The sequence below is a fragment of the Acanthochromis polyacanthus genome, chromosome 3, assembly GCF_021347895.1.
Source record: "Acanthochromis polyacanthus isolate Apoly-LR-REF ecotype Palm Island chromosome 3, KAUST_Apoly_ChrSc, whole genome shotgun sequence".
Taxonomy (NCBI): Eukaryota; Metazoa; Chordata; class Actinopteri; family Pomacentridae; genus Acanthochromis; species Acanthochromis polyacanthus.
In genome coordinates, this window is record NC_067115.1 from 26,851,400 (window position 1) to 26,867,039 (window position 15,640).

The following is a 15,640-nucleotide window of genomic DNA, read 5'->3' on the forward strand; positions in this document are numbered from 1 at the left end:
CTTCATAAAAATATTGGAGCTGTGCGCTGATGTGCAGTCATGGGTCAGCAGGGTGAAGAGTAAGGGGCTCAGCACACATCCCTGGGGGCCCCCATGTTCAGGATGATGGTGCTCGATGCCTTGCTGCCGACCCGTACTGCCTGTGGTCTCCTTGTCAGGAAGTCCTGTAGCAGTTGCACAGTGAGGTGAGAGTACGAGATGTTGACATGCATAATTTCCGATAAAAAAATGGAAAAAATGAGGTGTTCTAAAGCTCATGACCGGTCGTGTATATATAAAATTCCTGTGCGAAGAGGTGAAACAGCGCTCCACTTTCCCAAGAAGCATCTCCCTTTCTTCTGTAGCAGCCTGTGGGTGTAGTGTGTTGTTTGCACTGAGCTCTTTCTTTTCATCTCTGCCTAATGGTTCGTGTCCACAAGATCTGTCACTTCATCGGTATCTATTAATTGCCTGTGGATGCCCACAGTTATATATTTTATTGAGACAGAAATTCAGAAGACTCTCTCAAAGGAGCTAGGAACTGTAGGATTTAGAATAGAATTGAAGGAGTTAAATAGAATTTTAGGTGTATGGGATTTTTTTGGATTAGTTTCGCATAGTATTAAGCTTCTTAACCCCGCTTTCATACTACCTTAAGCAATCTTGTTAAAAATTTCATATGCAACCTGGAGCTTGTCTTTCTTTTCCCATCAGCCCTCCTACAATCTCTTCTAATGGCACAAGTAGAGTCGTTCAGTCAGTGTACAAGCGGATTAGTCTTGCATCTTTTATTTTTTTCAGGAGCTTTACAGTTGAAAACAATATAGTTTTAAGAAAAGAAAAACAGAGACCGTATCATTTCCATTTTTGCATTTTATTTAGAAGATATCATGGATAACTCTTAGTTTTGATCCACATGTTTTACTGAACTCGAATGGTGCGTGTGGTGTGGTCAAGACAGCATGATTTAAATTTGAAAAGAGAAAATCTAAACAAATTCTCAGCAAAGCAAGGGATACAAAACAGTGATGAAATCTGGTCTTCCATTCCAAACAGATTTTTCTACGGAGCAGCAGTAGTGGTTGTAGTAGTTGCTGTTGTTGTAGTAGTGGGTGCAGCCGTAGTAGTTGTAAAAAGATTGAGGACAGCCTGCAGCAGTTGTAGGAACTGTGCTGTAGTAAGTCCCGTTGTGGTAGAGGCAGCCTTCAAGGAAAACAGAAACATTTGTTGTAATATTACTGTCTCAGAATTTTTACAGATTTTTTTTTTTTGTACAGACGTTCATGTGTGGTTTGATTCTAGAGGACAGAGAAAGAATTCACCTCATTAGACTCTGATGACTCTGAACGGGCAACTCGTTTGTGCCCCTCATCCACCTGTAGAAAATCCGCAAGTTACAAGATAAATATTACCTACATTCTACTTTATCACAATGACAATATACTGTACATATTTTATATATTATCATGAGTATAATAAAGCCACACTCACAGGATTGGCCAGAACGAGGCTCAGGAGGCATCCAAGAACAAGTGCTACCTTCAGCATGGTTTCAGTGATCACACCTGTGAAAACAAAAATAAGAATGAAAATCTTCTCAAATGAACTGTTTGGTCTAAGTAAAAACTAATTAAATAAAGATTCTACCATGCTCCTTCAGAAAACACCGCAACAAATAACATTTCATGTAATTACTGTCAGGTCTTAGCTTCAGCAGACTGTCTCACAGATGATCAGGGAGGTTGTTGTGGTGTTGCTCTGAGCGTGGAGCTTTTCTTATATACACTTTCAGGAGCAGCATTGTTGGGAAACTGCAGCTCTTAGGAAATCTTCCACCTCCACATTTCAAAATGTGTGCCTAGTTGTTACAGACAGAAACACACCTTGGTCCTGTTTCATTGAAACAGATTAAAACAATAATCCAGGCTTATTTTGTCTCACTAGTTTCAGTGATGTTCTGTTTCAGCATTGTGGCTTATTATAGGATTCCCTGCTCAGTAACCAACTGATTCAGCTGAACTTGCCCCCTCTGGTTTGTGAAATGTAAAGCTTAGTGTCTGTGTGTTTCCATAGAATTTCTAACACTTAAGCAATCTTGTTAAAATTTCATATGCGACCTGGAGCTTGTCTTTTTTTCCCCATCAGCTCTCCTACAATCTCTTCTAATGGCACAAGTGGAGTTGTTCAGTCAGAGTGTACAAGCGGATTAGTCTCTTTAATTTTTTCAGGAGCTTTACAGTTGAGAACATCATAGCAGAATAAAATGACAAAGGCAAGCAGCTCCCCACAGTCAGTGCAGGAGAGAAAATCATATGAAATGGGAGGATTTTGGAGCAGTAACTGAGGTTACTGATCAAACATTGGAGTGGATCAGACAGTTTGGTATCAACTGAATGAATGAGGAAAAGAAACAGTGTCAGAAAACTGCATTCGGCTAAATAAGAACAGAGGCAACGGAGACCGACCCGGAGTGGCTAATCAGGAGGACCGGGACAATGAAAGATGAAAACAGGAAGAGCAAGGATGGTGGGGAGAAGGTAAGAATTAAGAAGAGGAAAGCTCTGGAAACAGATGCAGCCGAATGTGCAGAAATTGGAAACTTTTACACTAAAGCTCGCGGTTTGAAACGACAAATGAGGACAAGGAAACTGATACGGACTTTGTTGAACTTTGCAAACCACCATTCAAGTTAATTGTCAAGTCAATTAATTGTGTATCATTGTGGCGTAAAACATAACGTTATATAATTTAAATAATAGTATGATGCGACCACATAAATGGGGAACTTTGTCCTGTAGCCCCTCAGAGTCAGAAGAAAGATCCAGAACCAAGCAGCAGCCAAGAGCCACAACTCCAGAGTGGGAGGTAGGATTGTTCATTGAGTGAATATTATTAGAATGAATATAATGAAGAGTCTGGTGTAGATCTAGCCTAGCCGCGCTAGACAACCCATGGCAACGAATTTAATTCTCTGCCAGGGTGGGTCTAGTTACCTTCGGTAAGCCTCGAGGTTGGATGCTCCTAAAACTGGCCGACGAATCACCATGAAGTGTAGAGTCAGAAAGCGGGCGTAACTAAGTGATGACAGAGGCGCAACGATTCTGACAGAAACAACCGGAAACAACTAGCCTAGCCGCGCTAGACAACCCACGGCAACGAATTTAATTCTCTGCCAGGGTCGACAACAAAAACGACAACAGTGGGTCTGAGGACGCTGCCGAGCCTCAGCCGTCTGTCTGTGGGTGTTTAAGTGCTGAGAGGTTTGTGGATGCATTTGTTTTTTTAAAATTGTATTAAAACAGGTTTGTGGATGCATGTGAACATGTTTGTGTTGAAACAGCAGCTTTTGACTCAGTAACGCCGGTAAAAACCAAGAGCTCCTTTATTTGTGACTTCCACTTAAAAAATTGATGAAAATAAGTTTGCCAGGGTTCTGACTGATAACAGATTATTAAATAATACTTTAGATGTCCCTTTAAACAATCCTTTTAGGTCTACATTTAAGGTGGAATACTCCTTTACACCAAGATTTTTTGGTCTAAATTGAATGATTTTAGGTGGAATATTCCTTTGAACGAACTTTTTAAGGATGTTAGGTGGAAGATACCATCAGACCAACTTCCAAGATCTACAGTAGTGAATTTTAGTTGGAATATAGCATTAAACTCACCTTTTAGGTCCACATTGGAGGACTTTAGATGGAATTCTGTTTTAGACTTACGAACAATGCTGACTTTATCAGTGAGGGCCTCAGAGCGGACTGAACATCAGAGCTCAGAGAAGGTCAATAATTGGACCTCACTTAAGGAAGTTCATTTAGGATTTTGTTCTGTGTTAAACTTCTGTTATACATTGTTTAATGTTCACTGTTGTTTCTGTAGCAAAAGGGTTAAATGTGAAAGGGAGGAGAGGAGAGGACACGAGACCGAAAGAATAGAGAAAAATGACATCACCCAAAAACTGCATTAAAGTAGCCTCATATAACGTAAATGGTGTATTCAACCCAACCAAAAGGAGTAAGATAATAAGTAAGATGAAAATAGAAGGTGTCGGGGTGATAATGTTACAGAAGACCCACCTAACAGAAAATGAACATGCAAAGCTTAAGAGGAATGGTTACAACCAAATATTCTCAGCCTCCTACAAATCAGTACACCGGAGAGGGGTGGATATTTTAATTTTGGGGAGGATTTCATTTTAAAAAATTTCTGTGACAGGGGACAAAGTGGGAAGATATATCATGGTTAAGGGGAAACTAGAGGGAGAGGTGGTAACTTTTCTTAATATTTATGCACCACCAGGCTCTGATTGGAGATTTTATAGCCAGATGTTCGATCTGATGACCTCAGAGGCAGAGGGAGTTTTGATAACTGGAGGCGATCTGAACCAAAGACTGAACTCACAGCTAAACTCCTCAGGAGGTGGAATACAAAAAAAGTGCAATAAGTAAAAAAATTAAGGGTCTGATGTCTGATTTGGGAATTGTAGATGTATGGAGAAATCTGAATCCCACAAGTAAGGATTACACTTATTACTCCTCACCACACAACATATACTCAAGGATTGATTATATCTTGATGAATAATAAAGATATGCATAGGGTAGAAAAATGTGATATAGGAGTAATGGACCACAGCCCTCTGTATTTAACACTACGTCTGGCGAGTGAGAAAAAAGTGACAGTCTGGAGATTAAATTCAAATATCTTAAAAGGACGCACAAAGGAAGAAATAGTGAAGGAACTTCAGATACACATAGAGGATAATGATAATGGTGAGGTGTCTCCGTCTGTGCAGTGGGATGCGTGTAAGGCTGTGATGAGAGGGAAGATAGCCAAAACAGCATATTTAAAAAAGGCAAGACAGTTAAAACTTGACACACTTTTATCAGACCTAAAAAAGCTAGAAAGTGAGCATAAGGACAAATCAGGAAATTAAAAAAAGCGAGCAGAGATAAAAGAGATTTATGCACAGGAGATTTGATCAAGGACCTTTTCTCGTTTCTGTCTCTTTGTAATTTTAATTTTCGTTATTGTCAATATAAAATGAAAATCAAAGCATTTTTAAAATTTCGTATATACATTTTTAATCATGAAAAGGAAAAACGCCTTGTATTTCTATTTCAGTTTTTGTATTTTAAAACGAAAATCGAATAACCACTTGTTTTTTGTTTTTCAATACCTGCTTTAGAACGGAAAATCCAATTACACGGACCGAACTGTTTCCTTGCAGAGGAAAAAGAGATGATAGTGTTATTAGAAAGTGCAACACCTTTTATTTATTTTTATTTTTTAAATTTAATATTTTTATTTCTTCGTTTATTTCACTTTTAAGGTTTTGAATATCCTTGAACACTTACTTGAACTTACTTATAGATTCTGATATTGTTGTAAAGAATAATGTTGGAGATGTGCACTCATGTTGAAATATATCCACATTGTGAAGCGACCTTTACTTGTACTGAAGTGGAGATATTTTAGAAAAGCACACTGAATTCCACAGACAAGGCTAGAATTACATGATTTTAATAGTAATAGATCGTGATCTAAAGTGGGCCGGTCTGAGGCATGAAAGTCCAGGGCTGAAAATGAGTCCCACTCCGGCCCTGAATGGAGAGAAATTTGACGTTTGTGAACAAAATGTTTTTGACCTTTACAGAAGCGGTTACCATGGGAACCTTTTTTGAATCAGGGAACGAATTCCATCATTTCCAGTTCTAAAATTCAGCACAGCTGGCAAAATCCTAACACACTGTTGTGTTAAAGTCATTTTAAAATAAATCTCCATCCACATTAAACTGCCCAAATCATAGAAAAATAGTTCTTCCTTTTCCCTTTTCAGATAGCAAACTACCAAACTGTATTGTACCGTCACCATCCCAGCAAGCAGAGAATGTTTTCCAATAACATGACCAATGAGTTGTGATAATGTTAAACCATTTTAATCAAATGTTCAAAGAATGTTTAAAGGCTGGTTTTCATTTCAATTCATGTTCTTAGGGGGTTAAAAGGTAACTAAGGCATAATGTTTTATTTGGAACTTTCAGAGAATGTTTTGAGGACGCAGTCAGATTGTTTTACATGATAGCAAAAGAAGATGATCGCTGGTGGATATGTAAAAATTCACAGAGAAAAAACATGGACTCAAGCTATTATTATGTTTATTTGGTAAATATCACAGAGAATAATGAATTTTGATAGACATGTTGTACTAAACTTGAATGACGAGTGGTTAAAACATTAAACTGAGAAAATCTCAGCAGATTATCAGCAAAAACATACTGACACAAGACAGCACTGAGAGCAAGTTTTCCATTCCAGACCGGTTTCCCTATTTACCGGCAGCTGGTGTGGTAGCGGGGGCTGCAGTCGTTGCAGCTGTTGTTGTAGTTGCAGCTGTTGTTGTGGTCGTAGTTGCAGTTGTAGTAGTCGCCAGTTGTGAGATGATGGCAGCAAGTAGCTGGACAAGCTGTTCCTGAGACAGCGTAGTGCTGGTCGTAGTGGTACTGGTAGTCTTTGAGGAAGATGGAAACATTTGTCAAACACACAGCAGAGGATTCTCTCAGAAATTTTACAGTAACAGATGTTCATGTGTGGTCTGAATCTAGACAACGAAGAAGGAACTCACCTCATCAGAATCAGAATTAGAATCAGAACCAGAGTCTGAACGGGCAAATCGTTTGTGCCCCCCGTCCACCTGCAGGAAATACACAAGTTACATGTTGGATATTACCTGCATTCTACTTTATTACAGTAATTATAATGGTAACTACAAATATAATCACTGACAATGATATTGAGTCACACTTACAGGATTGGCCAGAGCGAGGCTCAGGAGGCATCCAAGCACAAATACTATCTTCAGCATGATTTCAGTGATCACAACTTTTGAAAGCAAAAAAAAAAATTACAAAGACTTGATCAAATTAACTGATTGGTCAAAGTAAAAACTTACAAAAAGAAGAGATTTGTATAGTTACCGTCAGGTCTTAGCTTCAGCAGACTGTCTCAGATGATCAGGGAGGTTGTTGTGGTGTTGCTCTGAACGTGGAGCTTTTCTTATATACACTTTCAGGAGCAACATTGTCGGAAAAACTGTAATTATTTAGGAATTTCCCACCAACCACGTTTCAAGGTGTGTCTATTGATGAACCGGATTAATGTGTTCCCCCCTCATGTAACACCCTGCATCAGAAAATCACATAATTACGTTTTCAAGTTTTATTTCGTCAAATTTTCATCACATTTGTCATTGTGTACTGTTGCTCAGAAAAGGGATCAAAATGGATTCTTTTGCATTAGCAAACAAAGTGTTTCGGATATCCTGGTGAGACCATAATTAGGGATGACTACGCTGTGTTGTTTTGCGAAATCTGTGCTGTCTCAATACTAGATGTCTGAGGTGTCAACACATAGTGGGCATGCACATAATTGCACAACGAGTGCGGCAAGTGCTACACTCGGTACGGCTAGACAAACCAAAAATTACAGACACTCTGACTTTTGTTTGATCTTTTAAACTGGTCATTTAGAATTTTGCTTTGCCTTTATGTCTTTCTGTTGCATTTCATGTCAAGACGGAAAGCTTCCATCTTCAGGTAGACCCATGGATGCAGACCCTGCAGAATAGACTTAGTAGACATTCCCATAAAGCATTGCTTCTTCGCTCTGCATATTGTTTTCTTTTTTTGCTTTATTCATTTTCGTTTCCATGGCAACAGCTGATGAAACAAGCCCTAGAAGATGGCGATGAAGAGTTATTTGGAGACTGGTCAGAAGGAAACTCCTGACATCCAGAATGTGGTGTTTAAATTCTTGTGGTCGAATTGTGATGGTATTTACAAATTATTTGGGATTCCTCTATCTTTTCTTGATTTGAGTAGCTACAACAGATAAATCCTTGGCTGCCAAACAGACCCACTAGAAGAGTTAGAAACAGAAATCCACTTTGACTTACATAACCGTTCAACAGTTTTGGGTTACTTGAAAATGTTCTGATTTTTGAAAGAAAAGCAGTTTTGTTCAATGAAGATGGCATTAAATGAATTAGAAATACAGTCTAGACATTGTTAATGTGGTAAATTGCTATTCTCGCTGGAAACGGTTGATTTCTATTTCAGAATATCTGCATCGAGGTACAGAGGAACATTTCCAGCAACCATCACTCCTGTGTTCTGATGCTATATTGTGTTAACTAAAAAGGTTAATGGTTAGAGAACCCTTATGCAATTATGCTAGCACATGAATAAAAGTGTGAGTTTTCATGGAAAACATGAAATTGCCTGGGTGACTAAACTTTTGAATGGTAGTTCAATGATAGTGTATGATAGGGATGGATGGGAATGACTCCCAATGAGTCCTATTGAGGAAATAGTTGAAAAAAAATCTTGTTCATTGTCTTTAATAGAGCTTCATCAATAACATCCTTTTTTTAATTGATTGAAAAATATGTCACTGTTTTGTGTCCACACAGCGTTGTCCCAGTGAGGTCAACCGGCCTCTCCCATGTCTTTGTTTTTGCTTTGAATTTTGTTAGATAACTCGTGATGTTTACATAACAAGTGGTTTCTGAATTGCTTTGGTTAGTAATGAAGGTCATTTCTTTGCAGATGGCCTTTATTCATCCAGAAAGAGAAAGATGACGAGTCATAACCTACATACAGTTTAATGCACCATCTCACGCAAATTAAAATGAAACAAATAAACATCAAAATGGGCTTTTTGACTTAGCTTAGTGCACTTAACAGTTAACAGTGTGCTTTACAAGGACCATTAAACTGATTTCAGACATCTAGAGATGACAAGATATCATGATGCTAAAGAAAGAAAATTACAGGCAATGAGGTGTAAGAAGAATAATGATTAACACATTATATGTGGCATCTTATCAAACCCAGAATATCACCAAAAAAAACCTTTGAAGGAGGTCAAGATATGACTTTTATTAGGTAATTATTCAGTTTATGCCACAACACCACAGTTGTGAAACTCCATTAGGGAGAGTCCATTTCTTATGCCAAAGAAAGATGCAATGCAAACAATTTTATAGAAGATGAAGAAGAAGAAACACTTTTTGAATTGAATACCAGTATCTAATGTCTTATACAGCCTGGTGGAAGAGGATCTCACCAATTTATTCAAATCTTCTGGTGTCTACTCTGGGTTATTTATGTTTTATTTACAGGGTTTGTGGGGAATTCTGCTTGGTTTGCTCTTTGGTATAGACACTGTAATTTTTGCATCTCTTCATTTCAATTTCCAACACCCCAGATGCTCTTATTTCCTTGCTTAATGCAGAAGCAGAATGTAGGTAATTTCTGTTTACTGCACGTATACGGTTTTTTTTTTACTGTCTCCATAACGGTAATCATGATTTCTCTCTTCTTTTTTCTTCTCCATGAATGAGTCTTCATGGTGAAATGGGCTCTGAAACCTGTAAGTATACATAATTTGTTTACTTTTTGTGTAATATTTATCATTTAAATGTATAATTCCTGGTTTCCTCCAGAGTCTAGACTCAAGACTTTCTGTTGGATCGTTGTTATTCAGCCGGATATTTTGTCAGGTTTGCTGGTTTTTCCCTTGTATTCAAACAGGTTTTAGGTGGAATCTTCAATCTTTAAATCATTTTTCACACATTTATTCATATGCTGACAGATGATCTTAATTTCAAGATAAAGGTCAATGTGAATGTCAGACAAGAAGACGATCCAAAAGCAGCTGTCTGATAAAGATAAAGAATCTAATACACTTGCACTTATTGAATTGGCCTAACTGTTGTTTCTTGTTTCGCACTTTTTTCTTCAACTTTGTGAAAGTCTTAAGTAGCATAAATATTCACATTTTCTTTGGCATATTACAAAAAAATCATTCATGTAATTCAGAAATTTCCAGTCAAGCCAATACTTTTGTGTACAACAATAAAAATCCTCACATCATTTAATTTGGCAACATTCTTTATTTAACATGTGAAAAGACAGGAGCAACTTCCAGCATGTGTCAGCGCACCAAACACATGGTAATGAATTTTTGCCAAGTCACTTTGTAGTCATTTCTCAGATGACATCTAAGGCTCAAACAGGAAGGGAAAGCCGGCGTTAGCCTGTAGAAATAATTTAAAAAAAAAGCTGATTATCAATCCAGAATCAAGATAAAATAGATTTTAAGGTTGTAAAAATATAGTGTACCTCATCAATCCCAGGCCCAGATGTGTCGCCACGAGCATCAGGAGGTATTGTAGTAGAATCTTTCTGTGTCCCCTGTGGCCATGTCTGTCATCAATCACAGTTAGACAAACAGTGTTACAAGGACGCTCAGCAATTAAACTGATGACGATTCTCAAGCGGCAAACTGAGGAACTTACTTTTTCTGTCTGTAGGTTCGGCTTGGAACCCTGCTGAAATGAGATGAGACACATGAAAAGTCAATTATAAGACGTTAAAAGTACACATACCGTTTACTCATATTAGCCAAGAGGCAGCAATGCTCGTCAGCATCTGTCATCTCATTTTAGGTTCCCTAAAAACACAAAGCTATTAACAATCCATAAAACAACAAATCTATCAACACACATCTTAAAAGGAAACCAGACCAACTAAATCATCAGTCAGTTACAAACACCATCTACACAAAAGTTATTAGAATTATCCTGAACAAATGAACTTATATCTGTTTTACTGATAAATAAATAAAATCTACATGTTGTCGTTACAAAATATATCTTTAGTTCTTTTAGCAGTCCATAGCTGAGACAGACAGACAGAGAGACAGTGTGGTCTCTAGGGCAGACAGCTGTCGTTGCATCACAGTCACCGCATCCACAGTCATGACTCAGCATCTGCAGCTCTGTTATTATCATTAAGCCTTTGAGTCATCATTGTCTGTATAAGTTGTAAAACCTAAATCAAAGCAAGGCTGATGCTAGACACACTGTGTTTTGATGCTTTTATTCATTTTAGTTATTTCTATGAATATTTCTGTTGTCACTGAAAACACATACAATCAATTAATTCAACAAAATGTCTTTAAAAATCTCTCCTGGTTAGTTCAGATGAGCTCCTCCTTTCTTTACTCGAGGTTATCTGTCATGTCTGACCTGCAGAGGGAGCTGTGGTCTCTGTGTGGTTCTCTCCAGGTTCCGCTGAGCGTTGTTGGGCTGCAGCACTGCAGTATTCCTCTGCTGAGGATAGCCATATGGTGGAACAAAGTAAGGGAAGCCCTGTGATGACAGAAGCAATTCAAATAAGCAGGGAGAACATAAATAAAGAGACTGACATTTGCACACAGATCTGTATGTTTAACTTCATACCTGCTGCCTGTGAATCTGAGGAAATCTGTAAGATGGATACTGGAACTGTGGAAACATCTAAACAGGATTTAGAGCAAATATTAATTCCTGTGTGGAGCCTTGCAGCTGCTCCAATGATAACACAAAGTCATGATGCTATTTATGCGTTCCAAGGCCGCTTTGTTGTACCTGCACGGGGTTTTGGGCCTGCTGAGGGACGTTGGCAGTGTTGGGGTCCTGTGAAGGCCCGAGCTGCTCCTGCTGGCCGTTAGGGACCAGCATAGGTGTTAGCTGGTTGCCCTGGTTGGGAAGCAACAGCTGGGGCCCCTGGGGACCAAAAGGACCTGCAACTTGAGGGTTTAGGTTCACCACCTGCGGGGTGAGCAACACCTCAGGCTGCTGCTGCTGCAGCACATACTGGGGTATTATTGAAGAGCCCTGCAGAAAAAATGAGTAAAACAGATATTATTTAATTCAATTGAATAAGACACAGAGTACTCAGGGTAGTAAACGGCCATGTGGTATTTAGATAAAAGCATCTGATTAGCGGTACAGTTTTTGGAGGCACAGTAGGTACCTGTGTTTGTCCAAGAGCTGCAAGAGTTAATCCATTCAGTCTTAGGATCTGAACACACACAAAGGTTGAATTAGAGGTAGTATTTCCTATCTGACAGAAACTTTGACATGACATCCAACAGATACAGATTCTTAAAGTGCTATTTACCTCATTGCTATTGCTTGCAATGATTCCAATCTGCACCTGTAAAAGAAAGATTAAAAGATGGCGATGAAGCTGTTCTTTAAGATGGTAGAATATGTGCATGTGTTACACAGAAGCATAAGGATGCAACTGACCGGCAGAGCAAAGCTTGTCCTAAATAGACAGATCAACAAAAGGGCAGTTTGCTGCTTCATGATGTCCTGCAGGGTGTAAAAACATGAGACATAAATGCATATATTTTTTAAGTTTTATGTAACCCTACTTTAGAGTGTACCAAGAAATCTATCTTACCGTTTCTCAGGTTCTACTCTCCCTTTCTGTGTCTGTCTCCTCACCTTGTCCAGATCCCTTTTAAATTCTCTGCATGCGAGCTGTTATAGTCCACCACCAGCCCATCCAGACAATATGCGGTCAGTGTGACAGACATTTCTCATGGCATCAGACTCAGACACTTACAACACAGGATAGGTAAGTATGTCATTAGGTGTAAGTCATGTCTCTAAACACCATGACATGGCCTGTTTCAGGTTGTTAGCAAGTCTCTGAAGAATGTCCATTTAAAATACAATGCACATTTTACCTACAGAGATTGCAAAATTACCAGATTTTCACTGTTGTGCTTGCATAGGCCAGAACCAGTTTATATAATTCACTTTTTTAGATGTTGTCTTGGATCGATTTTATGTGTGTGTGTGTTTAAATGTAGCACTTCAGTGTGTAATTATGGACAGAAGAAGAAAAAAAAGAAAAACAGGACTTGGGAGCTTATAGTCAGACATGTGTTCATCATGCTCAGACTGATGTTGGCATCTATTTGGAAAAATCATCACACTAATGGTTGACTTTGTTGGGATTTACACTACTGTTCAAAAGTTTGGGATCACTTAGAAATGTCCTCATTTTTGAAGGAAAAGCAGTTTTTTTCAATGAAGATTACATTAAATTAATCATATATAAAGTCTAGACATTGTTAATGTAGCAAATGACTATTCTACCTGGAAATGCTGATTTTTAATGGAATATCTACATAGGGGTACAGAGGAACATTTGGTACATTGCGTTAGCTAATGGTGCTGAAAGGCTAATTGATGATTAGAAAACCCTTTTCACGGTGAACATTAAATTGCCCGGATGACCCCAACCTTTTGAATGATAGTGTTTGTTAAGGATAGAAAAACAGCAACAGTTTGAATAAGATGGACTGATTTTGCACTTGTTCAGTTATAAAAGTTACTGTTTTTTAAAAAACAGATAATTTTGTGTTTGATGTTGTTTCGTTCTGACTGAAATCACAACTGAGCTTGAACTTGCTCTTGAATGTGGCCAGGAGGTTTTCTTCATAGCAGGAAAAAGTGCAGATCTTATGAACAGTGTGAACAACCTCTGCTCTGTTCAAGTTGTCGTGACAATCATGCAACGTGGACAGTACCAGGATACTGAAACTGAATTTCTGTGTTTTTCCTGTCTTCCATGAAAACAGCCAATACTGTGTCTGACAGATTTTCATGCTTCACCAGCTCAGATCTGAGTGAGTTATGTGTTCCGCGTCCTCCAGCCTGTTTCATGAAACACTGCTTCAGCTTCAGAAAGTGAAACCGAGAGAAGCTCTTTGTAATTCAGGCCTCATTAAGTCTCTTCTGGTGCTATTTTTCACAATAGCACAGCTAGAAAAATTATATGCAACATGCTAGTATAGAAGCTCCTGAGAACCTGTATTTCATTTCTCCCTCATGGTGACATTTTGAGGATAAATGTTTAATAAAGGTGCATGTAGATTATGTTTTTGTAGATGTTTTCTGGCATTTATAACATGGAGGTGCATGCTTTTTGTCTGTTTTTTTGTGCAGTTATATGGCAACCCTTCATTCTGTATATTGAAGTTGTGGTGGGTTTTCTTTGTTGCAATTTATCTTTTAGATGGTAGCAAAGATCCATTATAATAATATATATGTTGGTGTGAAATTATTACAGGACACATTTTCATTTCAAGTAGAATTCCTTCATTAAGAACAAACATGAAAATCGATTAATTGATTTTGTCACCGAAATACTTTTATTGTTGAATCTCAACATAAGTAATACATAAAGTGAGCCAATGTATTCATCCTTCATTTGGTCATAGAGATGTGCAATCACAGAAGTCAAGTTTTACTGTGATATTGAATATTATCAATGTCTTGCATATTTTATTACAAGCTCATGTTAAAGCAACAGTGTCTCTTTAATTATCCTCATAATCGTTGCCACAGGGGGCTTCTGTTGTTGACACAGAAGGGGCAGGAATCTGAGGAAATAATGAGGAAACGGTGAGTGAACAGAGCAAGACAATGTAGATGATGTTTTTGAAACTTTGTTAAAGATGTTGTTTGTGCTTTCACCTGAGTATCCACAGTAGCCTTCAAGGTGTTTTCTGATTTCACATTCTCACGCTGGAGAGTCACAGAGCAACATTTAGTCAATGTAGTCACAATTCATATCACACAAAGTCTATGTAAATAAAAAGTGACTGTTTCTTACCCTGAATCTTCTGAGTGGATCAGCCTGAAGAGGAAGCTGCTGTGGCACAGCACCACCTGGGAACACCTAAAGGTACAACAAGGCAAGTTTATTTGGATTGCACAATTCATAAGGCAATTCAAGGTGCTTTACAGTGGCAAAGAAATGCTTTTAGAAAGAGTATTTAAAGGTAGACATACATTAAAATCACAGAACTAAAACAGAAAAATAGACATTAAATTCATAAAAGTTTAGAAAAAGTCAAGGAAATAGATTGAGTATCCAAGAGTAAGCTGCAGTAAACAATCTGGTTTTCAGGCCTGATTTTAAAAAGCCGACAGTCTGAGCAGACCTCAGGTGTTCAGGAGGTTTGTTCCACAGGTGAGGAGCATAATCACTGAATGCTGTTTCACTAGTCTTGGTTCTGGTTCTGGGAGCACACAGTAAACCTGTCCCTGATGACCTGCAGGCTCTACATGCTTCATATGGAGCTAATAAGTTTGATATATTTTGGTTCAAGACCATTCAGTGCTTTGTGGACCAGGAGTAAGATGTTGAACTCTATCATTTGACTAACATTAAGCCAGTGTAGTGATTTGAGGACCGCCGCTTCATCGATTTCTTATTAAAAATCGAAGACAGCAACACTTAGTAATTCCTGAAATTTCAACAAATGAGAAACAGTGACTGATGTTGCAAAAGGGGTGAGAGTTTACCATCAGAGGCTGCTGAGGAGGATTCACTGGGGCCATTTGAGGAGCTCCCATGAAAGGAAGCTGGTGGTAAATAAGAAAGATCCAAATCAGCACCATCAGTTAAGCAATATTACATGAGTTTTGTGTTGTTAACACACTGACCGTATTGACTGCAGGTATAGGATACACATTGGGCACGGGGGCTGGGACTGCAAACACTGGAACAAACTGTGAGATGAGAAATATCAATATTATTCAGTATTACGACAGAAAGCTCATAATGAGGTTCAGATTTCACTATTAACTATCTCTGTTGACTTTTCAACTATTTGAATACACATCAGTTAGCTTAAAATTGGGCCAAATATGCACCAGATATGCCATGAAGCTATGTCAGTTTTCTAATAACTGACAATATGATGACCTGATTGACTGACCTGAGCGAACTGGGGCTGCCCGATAAC

The 15,640-nt window shown here is 38.4% G+C and overlaps 1 protein-coding gene and 2 long non-coding RNA genes across 3 annotated transcripts; all 3 read right to left on the reverse strand.

Moving 5' to 3' along the window:
* Nucleotides 1–837: 837 nt before the first annotated feature.
* On the reverse strand, nt 838–1,355 carry LOC127533238 (uncharacterized). Its single transcript, XR_007941023.1, has 2 exons — nt 1,302–1,355; nt 838–1,182 (listed from the first exon to the last, which is right to left on the reverse strand). It is a non-coding gene; the product is annotated as an uncharacterized LOC127533238 (long non-coding RNA).
* Nucleotides 1,356–6,121: 4,766 nt separating this feature from the next.
* On the reverse strand, nt 6,122–7,006 carry LOC110964614 (uncharacterized). The gene is made up of 4 exons (XR_002596611.2): nt 6,958–7,006; nt 6,789–6,862; nt 6,606–6,674; nt 6,122–6,491 (listed from the first exon to the last, which is right to left on the reverse strand). It is a non-coding gene; the product is annotated as an uncharacterized LOC110964614 (long non-coding RNA).
* A 2,951-nt stretch (nt 7,007–9,957) lies between these two features.
* On the reverse strand, nt 9,958–12,179 carry odam (odontogenic, ameloblast associated). The gene is made up of 9 exons (XM_022213386.2): nt 12,120–12,179; nt 11,989–12,024; nt 11,842–11,889; nt 11,454–11,702; nt 11,286–11,342; nt 11,073–11,195; nt 10,341–10,373; nt 10,165–10,248; nt 9,958–10,079 (listed from the first exon to the last, which is right to left on the reverse strand). The coding sequence occupies exons 1-9, from the start codon at nt 12,177–12,179 to the stop codon at nt 10,044–10,046; spliced, it is 726 nt and encodes a 241-aa protein (XP_022069078.1). The 3' UTR covers nt 9,958–10,043.
* Between the last annotated feature and the right edge of the window lie 3,461 nt (nt 12,180–15,640).

Excerpts from the sequence above, each read along its gene's own strand:
- odam (XM_022213386.2), bottom strand. The coding sequence starts at position 12,179 with ATGAAGCAGCAAACTGCCCTTTTGTTGATCTGTCTATTTAGGACAAGC. Across the intron at positions 11,890-11,988 it reads TTGCAAGCAATAGCAATGAG|ATCCTAAGACTGAATGGATT; the intron begins GTAAATAGCACT and ends GTGTGTGTTCAG. Across the intron at positions 10,249-10,340 it reads CGAACCTACAGACAGAAAAA|ACATGGCCACAGGGGACACA; the intron begins GTAAGTTCCTCA and ends GATTGATGACAG.